General features: G+C 40.9%; 2 protein-coding genes across 2 annotated transcripts in view; one reads left to right on the top strand and one right to left on the bottom strand.

Annotated features, from left to right (window-relative positions):
• Positions 1-5,335: 5,335 nt before the first annotated feature.
• On the bottom strand, positions 5,336-15,817 carry LOC118898025 (forkhead box protein D1-like). The gene is made up of 2 exons (XM_036857736.1): positions 15,143-15,817; positions 5,336-5,403 (listed from the first exon to the last, which is right to left on the bottom strand). Exon 1 carries the CDS (start codon positions 15,801-15,803, stop codon positions 15,444-15,446), a length of 360 nt encoding a protein of 119 aa, XP_036713631.1. The 5' UTR covers positions 15,804-15,817; the 3' UTR covers positions 5,336-5,403; positions 15,143-15,443.
• OLA1 (Obg like ATPase 1) overlaps positions 15,678-22,970 on the top strand; it is a 172,620-nt gene continuing 165,327 nt past the window's right edge. The window contains exons 1-2 of the mRNA XM_036857735.1: positions 15,678-15,820; positions 17,116-17,216. Coding sequence (XP_036713630.1) covers positions 17,116-17,216 — 101 coding nt within the window. The 5' untranslated portion in view covers positions 15,678-15,820. The remainder of the gene's footprint in view (positions 15,821-17,115; positions 17,217-22,970) is intronic.

Here is a 22,970-nt window from a genome sequence, read left to right as displayed (position 1 = left end):
TGGCAACCTGTTGACTGTAGTAATACATCAATACAAGATAGAAAACATACCTCATGAACTTGTCAATATGGCTTAGGAGATTTGCAGGCAGAATATTGCAAGTACCAGTTGGTTTCTCTAAGCTGCATATGATGAAACAGGAATATAGAGTCCCAGCCAGGACTTTGCTGGCAAGAATCAAATCCAAGGTGCTGCCAGCTAGATGATAGAGCTTCTAAGAATTTTAAGTGCACACCTCTTGGATTTTCTTTGCTAAACAAAAGGACCCCTGAGAATCTTAAAGGCATTGTCCCATAGCACCTGACTCTAAATCCAAGATAGAGGGGGCCTGTCTCACAGAGATTTGAGGGTGTGGCTTTTATCGAATAGAGTGGATTAAAATTTCATACACTGGAAGCCCCTAAAGATTTTTAAAAAGGAATTATATAAGCATGGCATGAAGGGACAGAGATAGTGTAAAAACAAAAGAGGCCTCTGAGCCCACAACTTCCTCTGGACAAGAAGCAAGCAGAGACTGCTACTCAGTTGCAAACATGGACCGTTTCTTTTTTTTTTTTTTGGCTGCATTGGGTCTTCATTGCTACACACAGGCTTTCTCTAGTTGTGGCGAGTGGGGGCTACTCTTCGTTGCGGTGCACGGGCTTCTCATTGCAGTGGTTTCTCTTGTTGCAGAACATGGGCTCTAGGTGCGCGGGCTTCAGCAGCTGCAGCATGTGGGCTCAGTAGTTGAGGCACACGGGCGCTAGAGCATGCAGGCTTCAGTAGTTGCGGCGCATGGGCTCAGTAGTTGTGGCTCGAGGGCTCTAGAGCGCAGGCTCAGTAGTTGTGGTGCAGGGGCTTAGCTGTTCCACAGCATGTGGGATCTTCCTGGACCAGGGATCGAACCCGTGTCTACTGCATTGGCAGGCGGATTCTCAACCACTGCGCCACCAGGGAAGTCCCTGGACCATTTCTTATGGAAAGTGAAGAATGACTCAGAGGGCAGAGCCAAGGGCCTAGAGAATCTGATACTCCCAGCACGTGGAACTGGGCCTTAATTAAGGCACATTCTCTGATCTCAGAGTTGGAGGAAATGATAGTATGTGCTTGGCCTAATTTCAGAATTACTATGGTCTGGTGACTGCTATGTACCTTCTATCCCTCCCACCCCTTAAAAAAATTTTTTTTAAATTGAAGTATATTTGATTTACAACATTGTGTTAGTTTCTGGTATATAGTAAAGTGATTCAATTATATAGATAGATAATATATATGTACACACATGTACACACATATTCTTTTTCACATTCTTTTCCATTATGGTTTATTACAGGATATTGAATATAGTTCCCTGTGCTATACAGTCGGACCTTATTATCTATTTTATGTATAGTATTTTGTATCTGCTAATTCCAAACTCCTAATTTATCCCTCTCCCACTCCCTTTTCCCTTTGGTAACCATAAGTTTGTTTTCTATGTCTGCAAATCTGTTTTGTAAATCAGTTGATTTGTATTATTTTTTTTAGATTCCACATGTAAGTGATATAATATTTGTCTTTCTCTGTCTGACTTACTTCACTCAGTATGATAATCTCTAGGTCCATCCATGTTGCTGCAAATGGCAATATTTCTTTTTTTTTATGGCTGAGTAATATTCCATTATATATATATATACCACATCTTCTTCATCCATTCATCTGTTGATGGACACTTAGGTTACTTCCATGTCTTGGCTATTGTGAGTAGCGCTGCTGTGAACATTGGGGTGCATGTGTCTTTTCAAATTAGAGTTTTCTCTGGATATATGCCTAGGAGTGGTATTGCTGGATCATATCTATTCCTCTCTTTTTGAATGGAGGTGTCTATTGCGGTTATCCTGTCCCTTTTTCACCATGGTATTGCTGGATGCAGGTGGGACAGATAATTTTTCTTTTTAGTTCACCGGTCTTTGCAAATAAGGGCTGCACTTGAGAGACCACCCTTGAAGAGCTTCAGTTGCTCCTGGACCTTATTTAAGTGACAAAGTCCCGGACTTTGACCTGATGCCATAAAAGTACGAGATTTTAGGAGCTCTGAAGAGTGAGTATATTTTGCACACTGGAAGGATGTGAATATTTGTGGCCAGAGGGTAGACTAAAGTAGCTAGTTTCCAAAGATTGTCCCCCACAAATACTTCTCCTACAAGTATACTTGCCACTCTTCACGTTAAGAGATGGAGCTTATTTCCCTTTCCTTGAATCTAGACTAGCTTTGACCAGTAGGATGTAGACAAAGTGACATTCTAGGTCTTCTGGAACTAGACCTTAAGAGAACTGACAGCTTCCACTGCCTATTGCTACTGAAATGCTCCCTCTTTGAACCCAGCCGCCATGCTGTGAGATGCCTGAGTGACAGAGAAAGGCCATGTAGAGAAGGACTGAGGTGGCCTAAGCAACAGCCCTGGCTGACTAATACCAAATGTCAGCCAAATGAGTGAGGCCATTTTGGATCTTCCAGCAATCCCAGTGCCTAGCCTAGCAATTCCACCCAAAGCAGAACTACCCAGATAACCCACAGAAATGTGAGAAATACTAAATATTTGTGTTAAGCCACTAAGTTTTGTTTGTACAGAAGACTATAGTTGAAGGGAACTAATAATATCTGTAGAATGCTTTCATCTTGTGCCAGGTAACCTGCTTGCTGCTGTACACACCATTTTCGTTAGACCTCATAAAACCTTTGTGAGGAAGATGGTGGTAAGATCAGGAAACTGAGGCTGAGACAAATAAGATGGTCCAAATGACATAGCTAGTAAGCGGTAGTACCAGAATTCAGGTCTAGGTTATCTGGCTCCAAAGCCTGTATTCTTTTTAGTATGCTGTGACACTCAACAATATTTTATAATTAATGGGCAAACCTCAGGTTTAACATAGAGAAAAATATGATTGGTGATTTTAAACAATATTACTCTGGAAACCTTGTTTATATTAAGTCCTGGAAAATTCTTATTTTATATACCATGCTAATGCATAGAAAGCCAAATCTTTGCTTTATCATAGTCTCAATTAATAGACTTTTATTGAACTTAATTTCCGCTTTTAGCACGTACTATTCAAATAACAGGGAGATATGTTCCTTGCTTATATTGATAATAAATTTTAATTATATTTCTATGGAAAAATCTTTCATTTTGCTACTTATGGAATTCTTCGATTGGTTTAATGCGGTCAAAAATCTATTCATTACATTTCACTTTCTTTAAAGTTAATATTTGTGGCATATATAGAAAATGCAACAGAAGATAGTTATATTTGATAGGCACAACATTCCTGAGATTTTGACTTAAAAAAATAATGTGGATTAGAACAATAACACTAAAAAATCTTCAAAGAGCTTGAAATACCTGCTTCAAAGCCCCATATCTAAGATGGAATCTGTGGTTAAAGAATAGTGACATTTCTATTCTTTCCCAAGATAGCTCATTTCAATTTATTCACAAATGATTAGGTAGTTATACTTAGCTAACAATTCTATACAAAGGAGTCTCTTAGCATTCTTTTTAGCAGTATAGTTCTATACAAATGTGAGCAATGGTTTTAGGCCAAATTTTTCCTTTTATTTGGTTGCTCTAGACTTTCACAATTTCATAGTCTGGCTCTTAGGATTATTTTCCAGTTGCTAGGGATTTTACTACATTTTGCGTACATTCACAGAAATATTGATGGAGACAACAGTGGTGAAAAGTCTGGCAGGCTGGTTCCTTTAGGGTCTTGTCTCTGTCCACTGCCGCCATGAACCCCTTGCTCTGCCCTAGCCACTGGCAGCTCTTTATTGTGACTTTGTGAGTGAGTGGTATTCTTGCATGTCTCTGAGACTTGCTCCCCATCTCATTAATCTCAACTCAGCCTTTACAATTCAGCACAAGTGTCCCCTACTCCAGTAAGCCTTCCATCATTGTTGGTCTTGGTGCCATACTACATTTACTCACCCCCAGTTTAACCCTCACTTATTACACTGTGATTCCTTTGTCTCTTTTGCCCATTATGCTATGGAACCACTGAGGAAAGCAACTGCATTTTATCCATCTTTATCTTCCCATCCCTCAGCAGAGTACCTGGCACAGCATTAGATTCAATAAATGCTTATTAAAGGAGAGAATGAAAGGGAAGCCTGTCTGTCATAGAAAGAAAAAAAAAAATCAAGCCTTAGAAAGGCACCTTCAAGGAGATCCACAGAAAAACACACTAACTTACTTTCTCTTTCAAACAGCTTTATTGAGAGATAATTCACATGCCCTGTAATTCACTTCTTAGGGTTATTTATGCTATGACAAACCCCTGGAGGTAGTTACAATTTATTCTCCTTCAGACTCTTGCATATACCACAAATGCTGGTGTTTTTTTTTAACTTTTTTTTTTTATAATGACAGTTTTCAAACATACTGAAAAATATTCAACACTTAAAATTCTCAGACCTCCTTTTGTCTAGCACAGTGGTTCTCAAACTTTAGTTGCATCAGAATCAACTGGAGGGTTTGTTAAACTATAAATTGCTGGGCCCTACCCTCAGAGTTTAGAAATTAGCATTTCTAAATTCTGAGGCATGGACATATATACACTGCCAAACGTGAAGTGGATAGCTAGTGGGAAGCAGCCGCATAGCACAGGGAGATCAGCTCGGTGCTCTGTGATCACCTAGGGGGGAGAGTGGGAGGGACGGAGATGCAAGAGGGAAGAGATATGGGAACATATGTATATGTATAACTGATTCACTTTGTTATAGAGCAGAAACTAACACACCATTGTAAAGCAATTTACTCCAATAAAGATGTTAAAAAAAAAAAGAATTCTAAAAAAAAAAAAAGAAATTAGCATTTCTAACAGATTCTCAAATGATGGTACCGCTGCTGGTCTGGGGACCACTTTTGAGAATTTTTGGCCTAGCAGTTTCAACAATTATCAACATTTTGCCATATCTATCATTTATCACTCCCTCCCTTCCTTCCTCTTTCCTTTCTCTTCTGTATTTCTAAAATCAAATGTCTGATGTTTCTCTATCATTTCACCCTTAAATACTTCTGTGTATATCTAAAAACAATAAGGACTTAAAACAACATATTATAATATCACACCTAAAAGTTAACACTACTTCATTAATATCTCTCATTGATAATGATCACATTTTTCTAATTATCTCAAAAACACTTTTTATGGTTGGTTTGTTCAAATCAGTATTAAAACAAGGTTAACACATTCCATTTTGTTGTGACTAAGTCTCTTTTAATCTAGAACAGTCATCTTTCCCTTTTTTATTTTCTCATGCCATTGACTTGTTGACAAAATCAGGTCAGTTACCTTGTACAATGTCTTACCTTCTGGATTTGGATAATTGCTTCTTCATAGTGTAATTCAACTTGTCCTCCCATCCACTGTATTTCCTGTAAACTGAAAGTCAGGACTAAAGGTTCAATTAGATTCAGTTTTAGCTTCTTTAGCAAGAATATCTCGTAGGTGATGTCACATAAGTTATGTTGCGTCACATCAGGAGGCATATAACATCTGGTTGTTCTACTTTTAGTGATGCTACATTGATTGGTAGATTCAAGTGGTAACAGCTTAATCATTGTAAAGTGAACTACCAACCTTTCTCCTTAATAGTTTTAATCATCCATTGATAAGCACAGCCTATACCACAAAAGTGTTTTTCTAATTCAATCATTCTGTTTACATTTATTTTTAATTTTTATTTTTTAAATTAATTAATTAATTTATTTATTTTTGGCTGCTTTGGGTCTTCATTGCTGCGTGCGGGTTTTCTCTAGTTGTGGTGAGTGGGGGCTACTCTGTTGAGGTGCGCGGGTTTCTCATTGCGGCGGCTTCTCTTGTTGCAGAGCATGGGCTCTAGGCACGTGGGCTTCAGTAGTTTTGGCACACGGGCTCAGGAGTTGTGGCTCATGGGCTTAGTTGCTCCGAGGCATGTGGGATCTTCCCGGACCAGGGCTCGAACCTGTGACCCCTGCATTGGCAGGTGGATTCTTAACCACTGTGCCACCAGGGAAGTCCCTCTGTTTAAATTTATTAACTGGGTTTCCCTCCTCAATTAGAGTAATTTAGTGTATTTTGTAAAGGATGGGCAGGATAAATTCTTTTCCTTTATTTTTTAATTAAAAACAAATTTTTTTTTGGCCGCACTGTGTGTGGCATGCAGGATCCTAGTTCCCCGGCCAGGGATCAAACCCGCACCCCCTACAGTGGAAGCATGGAATCCTAACCACTGGACTGCCAGTGAAGTTCCTCTTTTCCTTTAGTTTTTAATTTTCAAAGTAAGGACTTGGTGCCTGTTGTTACTAAGTCGTGTCGTTCCTCAAATTCATATGTTGAAGTCCTAAGCCCCATTATGTATTTGGAGATGTCTTTAAAAGGCAATTAAGTTAAAATGTAGTCATTAGCGTGGTCCCTAATACAACAAGACTGGTGTCCTTACAAGAAGAGGAAATTCAGACACAGATATACACAGAGGGAAGGCCATGTGAAGACACTGGGAGAATGTGGGCCTCTGCAAGCCAAGGAGAGAGGCCTCAGAAGAAATCAACCTTGCTGACACCTTTGGATTTCTAGCTCCCAGAATTGTGAGAAAAAAAATTTCTGTTGTTGAAGCCACCTAGTCTGTAGTATTTTGTTATGGCAGCCCTAGCGAGCATACCATGCCCTAGCTACTTGTAATGGTGACCAGTAATTTTTTGTATATTTATGTAATTAATTAGCTAATTAATTAATTAGCTTTCTTTCTCTTTTTCATATCATTATGAATGCATGGATTTTATACATTCAACGTGTTTCAATTTGTTGCAATCATTTTTCTTTTGGATGTTTAAATTGTTCTGTATTTGGCTAGAGGGAGCCTAGAGGAAACTGACTTTTGTGTCATTTTGATATGATCCCAACAGTCTTTGATAACTTCCTTGCTTTCAGGTAGAAGGCATCCTGGGCTCATTTTATACATTTTGGATCCCAACACATTAACATAATCATTTGCTCTCTAATGTCCATAAAATAGTTTCAAAGTGATCCAAGTATTTTTCACTAATTAGACTACTAGATGAAATTTAAAATTTATCTTTCTTTTTGTCCTTAGAATACCTATTTCTAAGAATATATACTCAAAGTCTTATGTTCTAGAGACTTCCCCGGTGGCACAGTGGTTAAGAATACACTTGCCAATGCAGGGGACATGGGTTCAATCCCTGGTCTGGGAAGATTCCACATGCCTTGGAGCAACTAAGCCTGTGCACCACAACTACTGAGCCCGCGTGCCACAGCTGCTGAAGCCCGCGTGCTTAGAGCCCGTGCTCTGCAACAAGAGAAGCCATTGCAATGAGAAGCCTGTGCACCGCAAGGAAGAGTAGCCCCCGCTGGCCGCAACTAGAGAAAGCCCGTGCACAGCAACGAAGACCCAACGCAGCCAAAAATAAGTCAAAAATTAATTAATTAAAAAAAAAAAGACAAAGCCTGCAGACGCAGCAAAAGAAAAAAATAGGTAAATTGGACCATATCAAAATTTAAAAAAAAAGAAAATACTCTTTTTCAAGCTGTAATGAGAACTGAAGTTAAAAGACAGATGAAATGGGAAGAAGCACAGTTCTGGGATTTCATCTTCCTACTTATATGCATCATTTAATAGTTCACCAATGATTTTACAGCATTTCATCCAGGATTCCCTGAATAAACTGTTTCCTGATGAAACATTTTAATCGCTGCATCAATTTAGATAATCCTGGTCATGTCATAAACACTGAAGCCTTAATGTTTCAGGCTCTTGTTTGTCCTTGAATATCAAAGCCTACAGATATACTGAATATGTCTTCCTATAATGTTAATAGTCCTATTTACTGAACTGAAATATTCATGATTAAAAAAAGAAATCCTAGCCAGAAGTTCCCTTTGAGGTCAATTGTTTTTACATGAACTATTTGAGTTAATCTTTTGCTCCAGTTAAAAGCACACACAGACATGGGTGCACACGAACACACATATACACACCCCTTTCTTCTTTATCTATACTGTTAGACTGCCTCATTTACTATATGTAAAACATCATTTGGCTGCTGTGTGACAAGCATGTTTAAATACAAAGTGCATCTGGAATCAGATGGAATTGGTTTTTTCTTGCCTAATAGTTAGGTTATTGCCTAACAAAGAGACTGTAATAAAATTGTCTAAACTTTTATGGATTTGGTGTCTTTAGCTACAAAAGTAACACTTACCTATAGAGTTAGTAAATTAGGTCCCAAATATAAAGTGGCTAGGACAGTATCTGGCACACAATAAGAGTTTAATAACTATCTTCATTCTCTACCTAAAAACCTCTTAGGACAACTGGAAGCAGAAAAAAAATCATTTGATCTTGAAGATGACTGTGAATACAGGGCTACTTCCCCTCTTGATTCTTAGATCATTGTGTGCAATCTGGCTCTACTTTAAAGGAGCACCAACATGAGCTGTTATTGCTTCAGTTGGCCAGGAAGCCAAAGTGTTAAGCAGTCTTTTAAGTCCTGTTAATTTGTATAAGGCACAGAGGTAATATAAAATAGTGGCTGGCCTAGTCACAGGTTCTCCTATCAGCTGTCAGACAGGATATCCTAAAGATAGCTTCTAGAAGGAGATTCCTCAGTAATTTTCCAAGATCACTCAAGAAAACCTACATATTTCATCCCACTCTTTGGAGATCTTTCCCTCCTTGTGAAAAGGCATTTTCTCATCCAGAGTAAAATGAAGCACAAGACTATTAATTCTAAATTTCATCTTGGTAGTGAGACATCTGGTGGGAGCAATGCTTTCCTTAGGTTGGTACTCACTTTTTTTTTTCCTTGTTAAATAATCATTTTTGTCATTAGGTAGTTGTTAAAAAAGCAAGGGAAGAGAGCATTGTTCAACAGATTTCTGCTGCAGCAAAAAGTACTCCTCCTAAATCACTACTTAATAGCAACTTTCAAAGAGTTGATCTCCTCAGAGCACAAGCTCCAAGAGGTTTTAAATTGTATTATATGAAAATGCATGTATCCATTTGGTAATGCTGGGTTAAGGAGATTTAACGGGTCTCTTAATTGCAGAATTTCTCAGACCCTTAAATATACTAATGTATATTACAGTCTCTCAAGGGGGGATGCAGGATGCAGTACTTCCCAAACTTATCTGATACTAGATCTGTTGTTCCACAGAGCAGTGTGGAGGATCACTGTTACAGAGAATACACTCTGGGAAATAATGTCCTATCATTTAAAACCACAGGTAAGAGGAACATTGGACCAATGGGCCCCTAATGTACGTTAATCATTTTCAGGACAGTGTAAGTTATTCGTTGTTTTGGCTATTGCAACCGTTGATTGGCTGTAAGAAATAGAAACCCATTGCAAACCAATTTAAACAGAAGATGGAAGTCTTGGTAGAACACAGCGCTTTTGCACAGAGTCCAAAGTCAGAAAGTATACAGAGTTTTAGGACTAGACTGTAACTTGAAAGTCAGAACTTGTGATTAAAGGACCATGTGGGTGATTGATTACCTACGCTTTTTTCCTGCCTGCCTGTTTTTTTCTTTCTTTTGAAGAGCTTTGTCTATGTTGTCAAGAAAGTGTCTGACATAGCCCTGATTCTATGTTCCCGTTAAGCAGTATTTATTGCTATGTCCTAAGTCCAGCTTCTCAAAAGAAAGAGAATCTTGATAGCCCAGCTTGGATTGGGCTTTCACCCAACCCTAGAACAATCTGCTGAGGCTAAAATTCATGTGCTATAAATAGGAAGGTCTAGGCCTGCCCCCTCAGTTGGGTGAGGGGGATGGATTTTTCTTAGAAGGAAGGGGCCATGGGATGAGTAGGCACCACCAAAGTAACATTAGTCATGACTTCTTTATAAGAATCGTTTTAGAAAGAAGGGCAGCCTTGATTGCAGTATTTCATATACTGACAATAGCAAATTGATTTAGAAAGAATGTGCTTCATAGAATCTACTTGTGAATCTATTATGAATATTGTGTCAGGCATTATCACCATTTATTAATAATCTAATTCTCCTCTACTGCTGGGTACAAGGATCCCCTGCCCCTTGAAGTTTGATGTGGCCATGTAACTTCACTTGGCCAATGAAATGTCACTTCGTGGGGGGAAATACTTTGATATAGAAGGATTTAGAGACCAGTGCAGCCTGCAAGTGCCAAGCCAACTCATGGACAGCTAGCAGAGCTCCAAGGGACTTCCTGTAAGAGAACTATTTTATTCTGTAACCCCTCTGACATTTTGGAGTTGTCTGTTATTGTATTATAATCTAGCCTATCCTGACTAGTACAAATATTCTCTGAAATGAGCCACACAGGTTCAACAACGTAATGAAGGTGAAATATTATCCTGAGCTGGTGCTAACATGAGAGGCCATAAGTTTGGTGACCTAGGCCTATGGACAAGATTCCCCAGTTTCCAGTTCAATTGATGGGACTCTTGTGATACATTTTGGTAATCTTCACTTCTCATGACTGGAATTTTAAGTATCTTGTAAAGGTTAATAAAAATATTATTTTCACATGCTCTCATTATATAACACCATTAAGTGTTATCAGAAGAGGAGCAATTTTCTTCAGTGTTTTCTCAGTGAACTAGGTGTATCAACATTTATGACAATCAGATGACCACCAATGCCACTGATTTGTTTCAGAATTATCATTCTGTACTCAAGCTGTTATCTTGAAAAAATGGTTCAGGAAGTGTAAGTGGACATAGGTGCCCTTTTCTTATACAACCCTGATTTTGCTCAGAGACCTATCCATAGCCCTCACAGTCAGGTGCCTCAGAGGAAGCTGAGCTCTACTCCAGTCCCAAGGTTGGGCTGAATGGTCTCAGGCTAACCCCATTTCCCCTGCCAGTGTTTGGTTCAAGTACAGGCATGAGACCCTACTTTGCCCAGTGGAAGGAGAAGTCTGCTAGAGGGTTTCTAGGGCATATTTCCTTTTTTCTAAGAAAGAGTTACAGGAAGAGATGGTTTCTTCCCCTTACCCCCTCTGAATATTGTCATTTCAGGATGTGTTGCCTAGAACTGCCACAGCAGTCTTTTTGCTCTTAGCCTGACGATGAATCCAGAGGATGCCCAGAGACGACAGAGCTGTGATACAGAAAGAACCAGGATCCCTGAAAATAGTGTTGAGCTACAGAATCTATCAATCCTGAAGTTCTTCCTCTCTGGACTTTCTGTTACATAGGACAGATTTCCATTGACTCAGAATTGCTATTACTTGCGGCTAAAAGCATCCTAGCTAATACATTAATAATATATTTGCTTTTTTAGGTTAGCATATGCCTTTTTATGTTGCCTCTGAGAAAACAGCATGTAAAATTTTCTTCTAAGACTTCCTAAATCTTTATTCATGAATTATGATAGAGATTAGATAACAAAACTCCAGTGGTTTCTGCGATAACTGGACTCTTTAATCAATCAGCATTCTTTCAAACACTATGAGCAATTCCAGAATACAGGGCAGATGATTAAACATGTTTTGTTTTTTTTTTATATTTTTTTAAATTAATTAACTATTTATTTATTTATTTTTGGCTGTGTTGGGTCTTCGTTTCTGTGCGAGGGCTTTCTCCAGTTGTGGCAAGCGGGGGCCACTCTTCATCGCGGTGCGCGGGCCTCTCACTATCGTGGCCTCTTTTGTTACGGAGCACAGGCTCCAGCCGCGCAGGCTCAGTAGTTGTGGCTCACGGGCCTAGTTGCTCCGCGGCATGTGGGATCTTCCCAGACCAGGGCTCGAACCTGTGTCCCCGGCATTAGTAGGCAGATTCTCAACCACTGCGCCACCAGGGAAGCCCGATTAAACATGTTTTACTTCACAGGTATCTTACGGTCAAATTTCAAAGGTTCAAAATAATGATCTGTCAAGTGGAAGAATGAAAATTGAAAATCTGTTTCTTTGCTGATGCCTGACAGGGTCTGGGTACTGCTGGTACTAGAACAGGGAAAGGCGAGGATTAAGCACCGACTGGAACATAATATCAGAAGTCCTGCAAGTAAGTGAAAATCAAGGTGGTGGTGTATTTTAAATCGTGAAATTGTAATCAAAGTACTTAGGTATTCTATAGATTTTTACCGAGTTCTTAGATAGTTATTTGTGTAATTACTTGTTTGCCTGCCCTGTTAAGATTGCAAGCTCCTTGAGGGCAAGGACCATGTTTATCTTGTTCTTCTCTGCACCTCCATCACACAATTGTCATTTTTTTTGTGTGATAAGAACATTTAAAATCTAGTCTTTTAGCAACTTTCAAGTATATGTATATAACACAGTATTGTTAACTATAATCACAATGCTGTGCATTAGATCCCCAGAACTTATTTATCTTCTAACTCCAAGTTTGTACCCTCTGACCAACATGTCCCCAACTCCCCCCCGCCCCGCACAACGCCCAGGGTACTTATTTTTTTGCAAGCTGTTCCCTTCCCCTGTAAAGTTATTCTCAGGACTCAATTTCCCTCTTAGTGTAGTTATTACTATTATTTTGTTATCTGTTATGCCTGGAACAGATGTGGATGAAGTTGACCAATACATGTAGTACAGCTTTGCCAGCCCATGATGAATGTGTCACTACTCCATTTTCCTCCTTTCCTCCTGAGCCTCTCTCTAAACTCTTCCTGTCTCCTGTCCCTTAGCTTTCTCTACAAAATCACTAAATCTCTGGATTTCCAACTGAGCTAGTCTGTATAAATTACTGACTCCAAACCACTCCCTAGATCCTTTGTGACCTTTGGTCAACTTACTTGATCCCTGGTCATTGACTGACACCTAGTAAAGTAAGAAACATTTTGAAAGCTAATAATAACAAAGAACAAAAAATATGAGCTCTACTTATTTTCATCCCATTGATATTTCCTTGGCAGCACCCTTATGTTGAGCTGATCTGATGGCCTATTCTCATCCTTCCTCTGATAGAGATCTTTTGCTCAATTTCCATTCTAGGGATTTCCCTGGTGGTCCAGTGGTTAAGAATCTGCCTTCCAAGGCAGGGGACACAGGTTCAATCCCTGGTCGGGGAACTAAGATCCCACATGCCACGGGGCAACTAAACCCCGCACCGCAACTACTGAGCCTGCGTGCCACAACTAGAGAGAAGCCCACAAAGAAGACCCAGTGCAGCCAAAAAAAGAAAAAAAAAAAATTTCCACTCTAGACCACTTCTGATTCTTTCCTCTAGGCTTCACTTAATCACTGAGCCCAACAGATAAATAGACTTCCCTTTGTGCAAAAGGCTCAAGGACAAGCTTTCCAATGTTCAAAGTCATTTTCTTAGGCTTGGCATTAGTGTTAACTCTTAATATCCGGTCTGTCTCACTGAGTCTTCATTTATCATGTAGAATAGAAGATACCTACTAGGGTTTTCTCTGAGACATGCCTGCTTCATTAGTAGAGAGAGGTCACTCACAGAGATGTTTCTACTATGTGACCTCTACCCACCTAACCAAGGCTGACTGGACCCTTGGTAGAACTTTACCTAAACCAGGCCAATGAGATCCTCTTTCTCGTGAATATGAATTGACCCCCAGTGAGTGTGAGTGCATAGCATTTCCCCCAGTGAGTTGGAAATGGAGTCTTATTATTGGGCAACTGTTAGCAGCAGCTATTGGCCACTCCTGAAACTCTGCCTAGCTCACTGACATCTGTGTGACCTGCTCTGTCAAGGCACTTTAAAGGTGGTGAAAAGTGCAAGTAAAAGATGTAGCTGCAAACAGAGAAACAGATAACTGACTCAAGGACTTGATAGTGTGAATTGAAGGGAATAGGTAGATTGCAGAGATGTTGAAATTGAAGGAGCAAGATCTGGCTAAAAGACAGTGATAACTTGAATTCTACTACTCCACGACTGGGGAACATTGTCAATTAGTACTGGAGTGGCTGGTTGCTGGGCAGGTTGGGCTCTCTGGGATTCTTGAGCTTTTCAGGTAATGGTTCCTCTCTTTTCACAAGCAGCAGTGTGAAAGCCAACTATAGAACTTCACTACTAAACAGTAAACAATTTAGGAATTACTTTGTTAGGGCTATTCATAACCGTTTATACTGATGGTGGGTACAAAATGTGGGCTATTTAGCTTCCTTCTCTTTCGTAGCTGCTGTGTACTCACACCCATTTTTATAAATACAAGGTATTGGTGACAAGGGAGCTGGATTGAGAGAATTTAAACAGTGCATATTTATCAATGACATAATGAAAAAATAATACAAAACCAAAATCAAATCAAGTTGCCCATGTCCTTGAGAATTTTCAAACTTATAGAAAAAGCTTTTAAACTTATCTCAGTAGATCACTCTCATAGGAAAGAGGAAAATGTTAATGCAATTTTATTATAAATAATGGCTCCGTTGCTGTTTATAAAAAGTCCCTATTAGAATTTTGGCTGAAAGAGAACAGATTTTCCCGTCTGACTGGGGCTTGAAATCTGGCTTCTGCCATTTGCCAGTTAGTTGTGTGACTCTATCCAAATTATATAACCTTTCTGATCTTGTTCCCACATCTGTAAAATGGGCATACCAGCCAACTCAGATCTTTTCCTTTATTAGAAACTAGTCTCTTTGAAAGAAGCTTCTAAAAAAAGTGTCACAATTTTCGGACAAGTATTGCATTCACTGCAACAAATACTTGAAGGCTGACTGAAGGCCAGGACCTAAATGAATGAATTCCTTCTACAGATGGAGCCCATGGTGTAGTCACGTAGGGGTGAGATGAGGTGAAACTCTAATATTAACAATGGCCTTTATTACTATTTATGAGCCTTTCCTATTTGTGTTGGGTACTGTTACTACAAGGTTTACACACATTATCTCATTTTATCCTCACAATAACCTCCTAAGGTGGGTCTCAAAAGCCTCATTTTATCCCAGAGGAAACTGAAGCCCAGAGAGGTTATTTTGGTCAGGGTCAAACGGCTAATGGGTAGTGGAATCCAGATTGGAACCAACGTTTCCCAAATTCCAAAGGCTTCTGCTCTTAATCCTCCAGAGGAAAAGGAGAGGGAGTGTGTGTGGAAACTGGCTGTGTTAAACGCATTCTGGGATCCGGTGCCTGTAAAACGCCTGAAAAATAAGGCGACGAAGGACTCCTTAGCTCATACCCTTAACCCTTTTTTCCGTTAAGAAAGTTTAACAGCTTCTCACCATCTGGATTGACTGAAGAGCGTTATAGGAAAAGAAGGCGAGCTGGGGCCGTGGTCCCCGAGGACTCAGCTGGCGGCCAAGCGGGGCTGGCGCGGCTGATCGCCAGACCTCAGGCGACCCGCCTCCGCGCGGGCGGTCAGGCCGAGGGTGCTTCGAGGTGAAGCGGCTGGTGAAGTGTGGGGCTGGAGGGCGGCGAGCGAGCGTGTGCGGGAAACGCAGGGCGCGCACCGGGAAGGAAGCTGAGATCCGGGGCCGAGAAGCCCCACGTGTACGGCGGGCGGAAGACGCGCGCTTCTGCGTGTCACCGGCTCAGGCCTGCAAGGATAGTTCTCCAGCTCCCGCCAGCTCGGGCGCCGCGCGACTCCTCCCACCCTCTCCCGCCGCCCGCGGCCAAACCAATGGGCGGGACGGGGGTTGGGGTGAGCGCGGGGCGGGGCGGGGCGGGGCGGGGCGCGCGGCTTGCGCGCAGGTGCAGCCCGGCGCCCGGCCCGCCTGTTCCGCTGCCGCTGCCGCCGCTGCCGCCGCCGCCGCCGCCGCCGCCGCTGCCGCCGACGTGCATTCCGCTCGGCGGAGGGGTCGGGCCTGCGCTCTCTCCTCCTTCCTCCCCGCCTCCGGCTGCCGATAGGACCCGTTTCCCGCTGCCGCTGGGAGCCTGTGTCATCGCCCGCCCTGAGCACGGTGAGGTCCTCAGGGAGCCTGCGGGCGCGCCCCCCGCCGCGTCTTTGACTCTGTGGCCCGTTGCTCTGAGGCCGGCGTCCCGCCAGGGCCGGGTGGCCGGCCTGGGCTGAGGGCGGCGTGGAGCGTGTGGATGAATGAGGCGCTCTCGGACTAGGCCGCGCGTCCCGGGAGCGGCCCACGCCTCACCCGGCACGCTCTGGGGAAAGCCTTTTCCGGAGGCGGGGACGGCCAGTGGCCCAGTCCAGAGGGGGAAGATGTTGGGTGGGACCTCGCTTAGGCTGGGCGGCCAGCCACTCCTTGGTAGGAGGCCAGAGGACTGGAAAGTCTCTGCTCGTGCAGCTGTGCTTCGGAGACCTGGGGTTTGGCTGGGAACAGGTGTGAGTTACGACCCTGAAAAGGGAGATTCCCGGCCCTCGGCCCTCGGGGTCAGGGATCAGAGGCTGGATTATCACTTCATGAGCAGGGCCTCAGCGTGGCCCCGGGAGGTTCAACTGGAGCCAGAAGACAGGGATAGTTTTAGTTCCCAGCTTATAAAACGTGAGGTTAGCAGTCCTCATGAGTTCAGTTTGCAGTACTAAAGTCGGCTCAATTTTGCCCGGAGAAACTTAGAGCCAGATTGTCAGGGACCGAGAAAGTTTCGACCTGTAAATAAAAAGGCTTAGTAGATCCACTTACGACTAGAAGTAACCAAAGGGTAGATTCAGGAGGTTGTTTATGAGGACTGATGAGTCGTACCTACAGTGCCAAAGGTGGAAGAGACTTGTTGGAAAGACCTTGATACCGGCGTGTGTTCATTCATGCGAAAAATGGTGCTTGTGGGCGAAATGGGAAAGAACAGGTTCCAGATTGAGGGAATGGATTGGTGGGAGGTGACTCGGTTGCTAGTGGTTCTAGAATGGATTTTCTTTGACACTCTTACCTGTGCTCCTGCTTCCAAATGCTTTCATTCATATAACCACATGTCAGGTTAAGAAAATGTTTTTTGAACAGTCTGGATGGAAGATTGGCAGCTAAATTTTATTTTTGATTTTTGGTGCCACATATTTTTAGATCAGTTTTCCAGGACTTCTCAGGAGTGACTGCTTTGACAACTATCAGAATCAGATCTGTTAACAGAACTTTTTTGTTTTCATTTTTGTTGAAAAATAAAGTGTGTCAGTTTTAGATTGATAAATACAGTACGCTGTATTCTTAATCTATTATTCAATAATATATTGTGTGTGATGAAATGTGTTTTTGGTCAATGGGGACAGTAAAAAGTTTTGTTCATATGTATGTTTGTTTTGACATTTCAGATGCCCCCCAAAAAGGGAGGTGATGGAATTAAACCACCCCCAATCATTGGAAGATTTGGAACTTCCTTGAAAATTGGTATTGTTGGGTTGCCAAATGTTGGGTAGGTGAATGTTGGGCTTTTCTCATTTTCGTTTTGTAAATACTTTGGGTCTTGTTGTAGAAATGGGAACTCATGAGGTAATAAAAATTTAAATTGAAGAAAAGAGGCTAAGAAGCTGGACTGTTAATATGTTGCAAAACAAGACTTTCATTTGCACTTACCTTATTTTTGGTTTTCTACACAGATACTGGGTTGAAACTTGAGTTACTTATATTGTTTGTTTTGCTAAACTCAGAGGAAGAAGCAGTGGGAGTTTAAACATCAAGTTGAACCAGATCAGCTCTGGTTTGCCAGAAACACTGTTGGGAGATATACAGTATTGAATTTATGAGGAATTAGAGTAGTTTAAATTAGATTTTCATGCTGGCTGGCTCCGTAGGGTACTTAGGCTGGCTACCAGAGGCCATGCAGTAGGATACTTTAGGAAATAGTTTTAAAAGCCCCATTATAAATTTGATTAAATTTTTGGGAGATCAGGGATCAGATGGCTGAATTTTTACTAGAAAAGAAGGTGACAAGTTTGAACTTAATATTGGAAGTTGTGCGCTAAAAGGGTATCTGTTATAAAGTGGCTAAATCTGAAAGTTGTGAGAATAGAATTTTGAGTTTTGTAATGTTTAAAATTAAAGTGAATTATTACTGCAAATAAGACTAATTAGGAAATATTTGTGGGGTTTATTATATAAATCTGTACACATGCAACTTGGTTGTTCAAAGTCTGCTTTTTTCATTATTTGCCCTTCTATTTTAATACCTTTTACTAACCTTAAAATGTAAAATGTCTCAGAAGTGATTAGGGTGTACTAAGGAGTAACAGATCCAATATGGATTTATTAAGGTGACGGAAAGTATTCTGGAATGTGCTTTAGGCTTTTAGATTGGGGGCAGGTAGGACAACCATGTTCTTTCACGTGTTCCTAGGAGCCCCTGTCATAGAGATTGCTTAGTGAATGGAGCATGGTGTGACCAAGTAAGGCAGTTCTGAAATTCTTGTAATGTAAAACATGACAAGTGGGGCTGTCCTAATTTCAGTCTGGAGCTGGAGAGGTTTGCATTTTGAGGGGGTTTCCTGCTGTGATATAGGCTGCTTGCAAAGTAAGACTAAATAGAGAGTGGGAATATAAGCAAAACAGATAATTAAGCAAAGTACTGTAGGGTGCTGTCAATAAACTTGAAAGCAAGATATGATCGTTATGTACGTTGTGAGCTTTATTGCGTTAGTAAGCAAGACATAGTTTTTAGATATTAACATACTTCTCTCATTCTAGAATCATTGCAGTCAATGCAGCTTGACTTTAAATGGGACTGCTTTAAAGTGGGCCATCTTAAAAAGTGTTTCCTGTATGAGTTTTTTAGCATAGAGCATAATAAAGTCAATATATATGAAAATAACCTAGAATATATATATATTTTTTTATAAATTTATTTATTTTATTTTATTTTTATCTTTGGTTGTGTTGGGTCTTCGTTGCTGCACGCGGGCTTTCTCTAGTTGTGGCGAGCGGGGGCTACTCTTCGTTGCGGTGCGTGGGCTTCTCATTGCGGTGGCTTCTCTTGTTGCGGAGCACAGGCTCTAGGTGTACGAGCTTCAGTAGTTGCGGCACACAGGCTCAGTAGTTGTGGCTCACAGGCTCTAGAGTACAGGCTCAGTAGTTGTGGCACACGGGCTTAGTTGCTCCGCAGCATGTGGGATCTTCCTGGACCAGGGCTCGAACCTGTGTCCCCTGCATTGGCAGGCGGATTCTTAACCACTGCGCCACCAGGGAAGCCCTAGAATATTTTATTATCCAGTGTAAATGTGCTGTTTATGCTTTTAAATTAAATACTCCTCCCACTTTCCCCCAGTTTTATTGACGTATACTTTATAAACAGTAAAATTCACTCATTTTAATAATGTGCAGTTCAATGAGTTTTGGCAATTGTGTTTGGTTATGAACACTACTTTTTTTAGAATGATCTTACATTGCCTAACTGTATCAGGTAGGGTTCTTCGTAAGCAACACAAATTCTTGCTGTTTTAAGCAAGAAAGAGAGACTTATTGGAAGGAGAGCATTGAAGGACAAGCTGAACAGCCAGGCCTCAGGAAGGACAGGAGCCTGGGTAGTGCTGGCAGAGACGGGTCCACGTGGAGCTCAGCCATATGAACTGAACTTCTGGGTGTTTCTCATCACCTGCTGCCTCTCCAATGATATAGATTCCTGTGTAAGGAAATCTGACTGGGCATGTCTACCTCTGGATAGGCCCACAAGAAATGGATTGGGGAGAGGGGACAGTTCTCTGAAGGATGGCTTGCTGATCAAAAATAAGGACATTTAGTGCTGAAACCATCTAAAGAATCTCTTGGTTTTTAGAGAACTGGATGAATAAGAAGGTTTGCTGATTACCTAGAAACATAGAGGGATATTTATAGCTAACAATAGTTGATATTTATTTGAACACTTATTTAGTGTATGCCTATCACTGTTCTGAGCACTTTATATGTATTATTTAATTTAATCAATGTTTAACATTCCTGCCCCCTTCTCATTAGAATTTAAATTCCGTAAAGGCAAGGATTGTCTTGTTCTTGTTTATTGTTATATTTCTAGCACCTAGACTGGTGTTAGGAACTTAGTAGGCGCTCAGTAATTATCTGTGAATGGATAGTTTTTCTGCCCTTGATGCCGTGTGTAGGTTTAATGATAAGGAGGCACGTTTTGATGGCCACTTTTAATGAAGTGAAGTAGAAAGAATACTAAAATAAGAGTATGAAGACTTGATTTCTAGATTTGTTCTGCTTTTTCTTACCTGAGTGACTCTATAAATTAGCTCCTCTTGGGCCAGTATATTATTGTGGGTGAGAGGCTTGGAGGCTGTTGAGGGAAACTACTTTTTCTTTTTAAAGATTTTTTTTTTAAAATTTATTTTATTTATTTATTTTTGGCTGTGTTGGGTCTTCGTTGTGGTGCACGGGCTTCTCATTGCAGCGGCTTCTCTTGTTGCAGAGCACGGGCTCTAGGCGCGTGGGCTTCAGTAGTTGTGGCATGCAGGCTCAGTAGTTGTGGCTCGTGGGCTCTAGAGCACAGGCTCAGTAGTTGTGGCACACGGGCTTAGTTGCTCCGCGGCATGTGGGATCTTCCCGGACTAGGGCTCGAACCCGTGTCCCCTGCATTGGCAGGCAGATTCTTAACCCCTGGGCCACCAGGGAAGTCCCAAGATTTTTTTTTTTTAGAGCAGTTTTAGGTTCACAGTAGAATTGAGGGAAGGGTACAGAGATTTCCCATATATCCTCTGCCCTTATACATGCATATCTTTCCCTATTATCAACATCCCGCACCAGAGTGGTACATTTGTTACCATTGATGAACCTCATTGACACATCACCCAATGTTCATAGTTTACCTTAGGGTACACTCTTGGTGTTTTACCTTCTATGAATTTGGACAAATGTATAAAGACCTTTGTCCACCACTGTAGTATCAGAGAGAGTTGTTTCACTGCCCTAAAAATCCTCTGTGCTCTGCCTATTCACGTACCCTCCCCAACCACTAATCTTTTTACTCTCTCCCTACTTTGGTCTTTTTTAGAATGTATTTGGAATTATACAGTATGTAGCCTTTTCAGATTGGCTTCTTTTACTTAGTAATATGCATTTAAGTGTCCGCCATGTCTTTTCCTGGCTTAAATAGCTCATTTCTTTTTAGTGCTGAATAATATTTCATTGTCTGGATGTACCATAGTTTATTTATCCATTCACTGACTGAAGGACATCTTGGTTGCTTCCAAGTTTTGGCAGTTATGGATAAAACACTTGCTATATAGCCAAATAAATAAATATTTTAAAAATTCATTAAAAAAAAACCTACTTGCTATAAACATCCATGTGTAGGTTTTTGTGTGGACGTAAATTTTCAGCTCGTTTGGATAAATACCAAGGAGCATGATTGCTGGATTGTATGGTAAGAGTATGTTTAGTTTTATAAGAAGCTTCTGAAGTGGCTGTACCATTTTATATTTCCACCAGCAATGAATGAGAGTTCTTGTTGCACCGTATCGTTGCCAGCATTTGGTGTTGTCAGTGTTCTGGATTTTGGCCATTCTAATAGCTGTGTAGTGGTATTCCATTATTGTTTTAATTTGCATTTCCCTGATGACATATAATGATGTGAAGCATCTTTTCTTATACTCATTTGCCATCTGTATATCTTCTACGGTGAGATGTGTGTTAAGGTCTTTGGCCCGTTTTTTAATCGGGTTGTTTGTTTTCTTATTGTTGAATTTTAAGAATTCTTTAAAAAAAAAAAAAAGAATTCTTTGTATATTTTGGATAACTGTCCTTTATCAGGTGTATCTTTTGCAAATATTTTCTCTCAGTCTGTGGCTTGTCTTCTCATTCTCTTGATGTTTCTTTCACAGAGCAGAGGTTTTTCATTTTAATGAAGTCTACCTTATTATTATTTCTTTCATGGATCATGCCTTTGGTGTTGTATCTAAAAAGTCATTGCCATACCTCAGGTCATCTAGGTTTTTTTCTGTCTCCTAGGAGTTTTATAGTTTTGCATTTTCATTTAGATCTGTGATTCATTTGAGTTAATTTTTGTGAAGGGTGTAAGGTCTGTATCTAGATTCTTTTTTTTGGCATGTGGATGTCCAGTTGTTCCAGCACCATTTGTTGAAAAGACTATCTTTGCTCCATCGTATTGCCTGTGCTTGAGAAACTGCATTTTGATATTTCGTCATGGGACGGCTCTTCTTGTTGCTACCACTGCATGAGATGCGATTAGTTTCAGTTGAAGGTGTCAGAAAACCCCAAATAATTATGGCTTAAACAGAAGTTTCTTTTTTATGTAAAAGTGTAAATTTTGCAGTCATAGATTGGTATATTGACCTTGCTTTATGAAATCTTGGATACCCCAGCTCCTTGCACCTCATGCCTCAGCAATCCCAAGGGAATGGCCTTTCATTCTCATGGACCAAAGTGGTGTGAATTCCAGACAGCTGGTTACCCGAGGGGTGAAAGGACCAAACAACTTGCCCTGCAGTCTAAGAGGGATTTTTTTTTTTCCTGTAAGCTGCCACACCATACTTCTGGTAACATTCCTTTGTCCAGATATAGTCATAAGAATTTACTTTCAAGGAAGGCTAGGATATGTAGTCTTTATTTTGATGGACATATGTTCAGTTAAAAATTCTGTTACTATGAAAGGAGGAGAGAATGAATATTGGGGGACAACTGTATACTCTGTTCCATTACTCAGCAACTGCCTCAGGAGAGTATTTGTCTTGCTTAGTTGATACTTCTGGGAATGTCCTTTGGTTGTTCCTACAGCTTGCCTTTTCCCAATTTGGCAGAGTCCAACCACAAAGCTATGTACTGTTGTTGAGGAAAACATTGTAGGAAATGCTTTAAAAAAAAAATCACAGGGTAATTATGTTCAGTGTTTTAGTTATCTATTTTTATGTAGGAAACCACTCCAAAAGTTTGTGGTTTAAAACGATAAATATTTATAATAATATTTCTCATGATTCTGTAGGTTAGCTGGGTGAGTCTACTGCTGGTCTCACTTGAGATCCTTCATGTGGCTGCATTCAGCTTGTGGCTAGTGAGGGTTGGAAGGTCAAGATGGCCATACCCACAGGGCTGGGGCCTTATCAGGGTTGGCTGGAAGTCTAGGGCATTTCTATCTTCCCTTACTTGGCTTCTTTCTGTCCAAGTGGTCTCCAGCCCAAACTTTTTTATAGCATGGTGGCTGACTCCCAAGAGAGTGAAAATG

This window comes from Balaenoptera musculus, chromosome 7 (genome assembly GCF_009873245.2).
Source record: "Balaenoptera musculus isolate JJ_BM4_2016_0621 chromosome 7, mBalMus1.pri.v3, whole genome shotgun sequence".
Taxonomy (NCBI): Eukaryota; Metazoa; Chordata; class Mammalia; order Artiodactyla; family Balaenopteridae; genus Balaenoptera; species Balaenoptera musculus.
The sequence above is the reverse complement of the archived record's forward strand: the minus strand, read 5'-3'. Positions and strand labels throughout refer to the sequence as shown.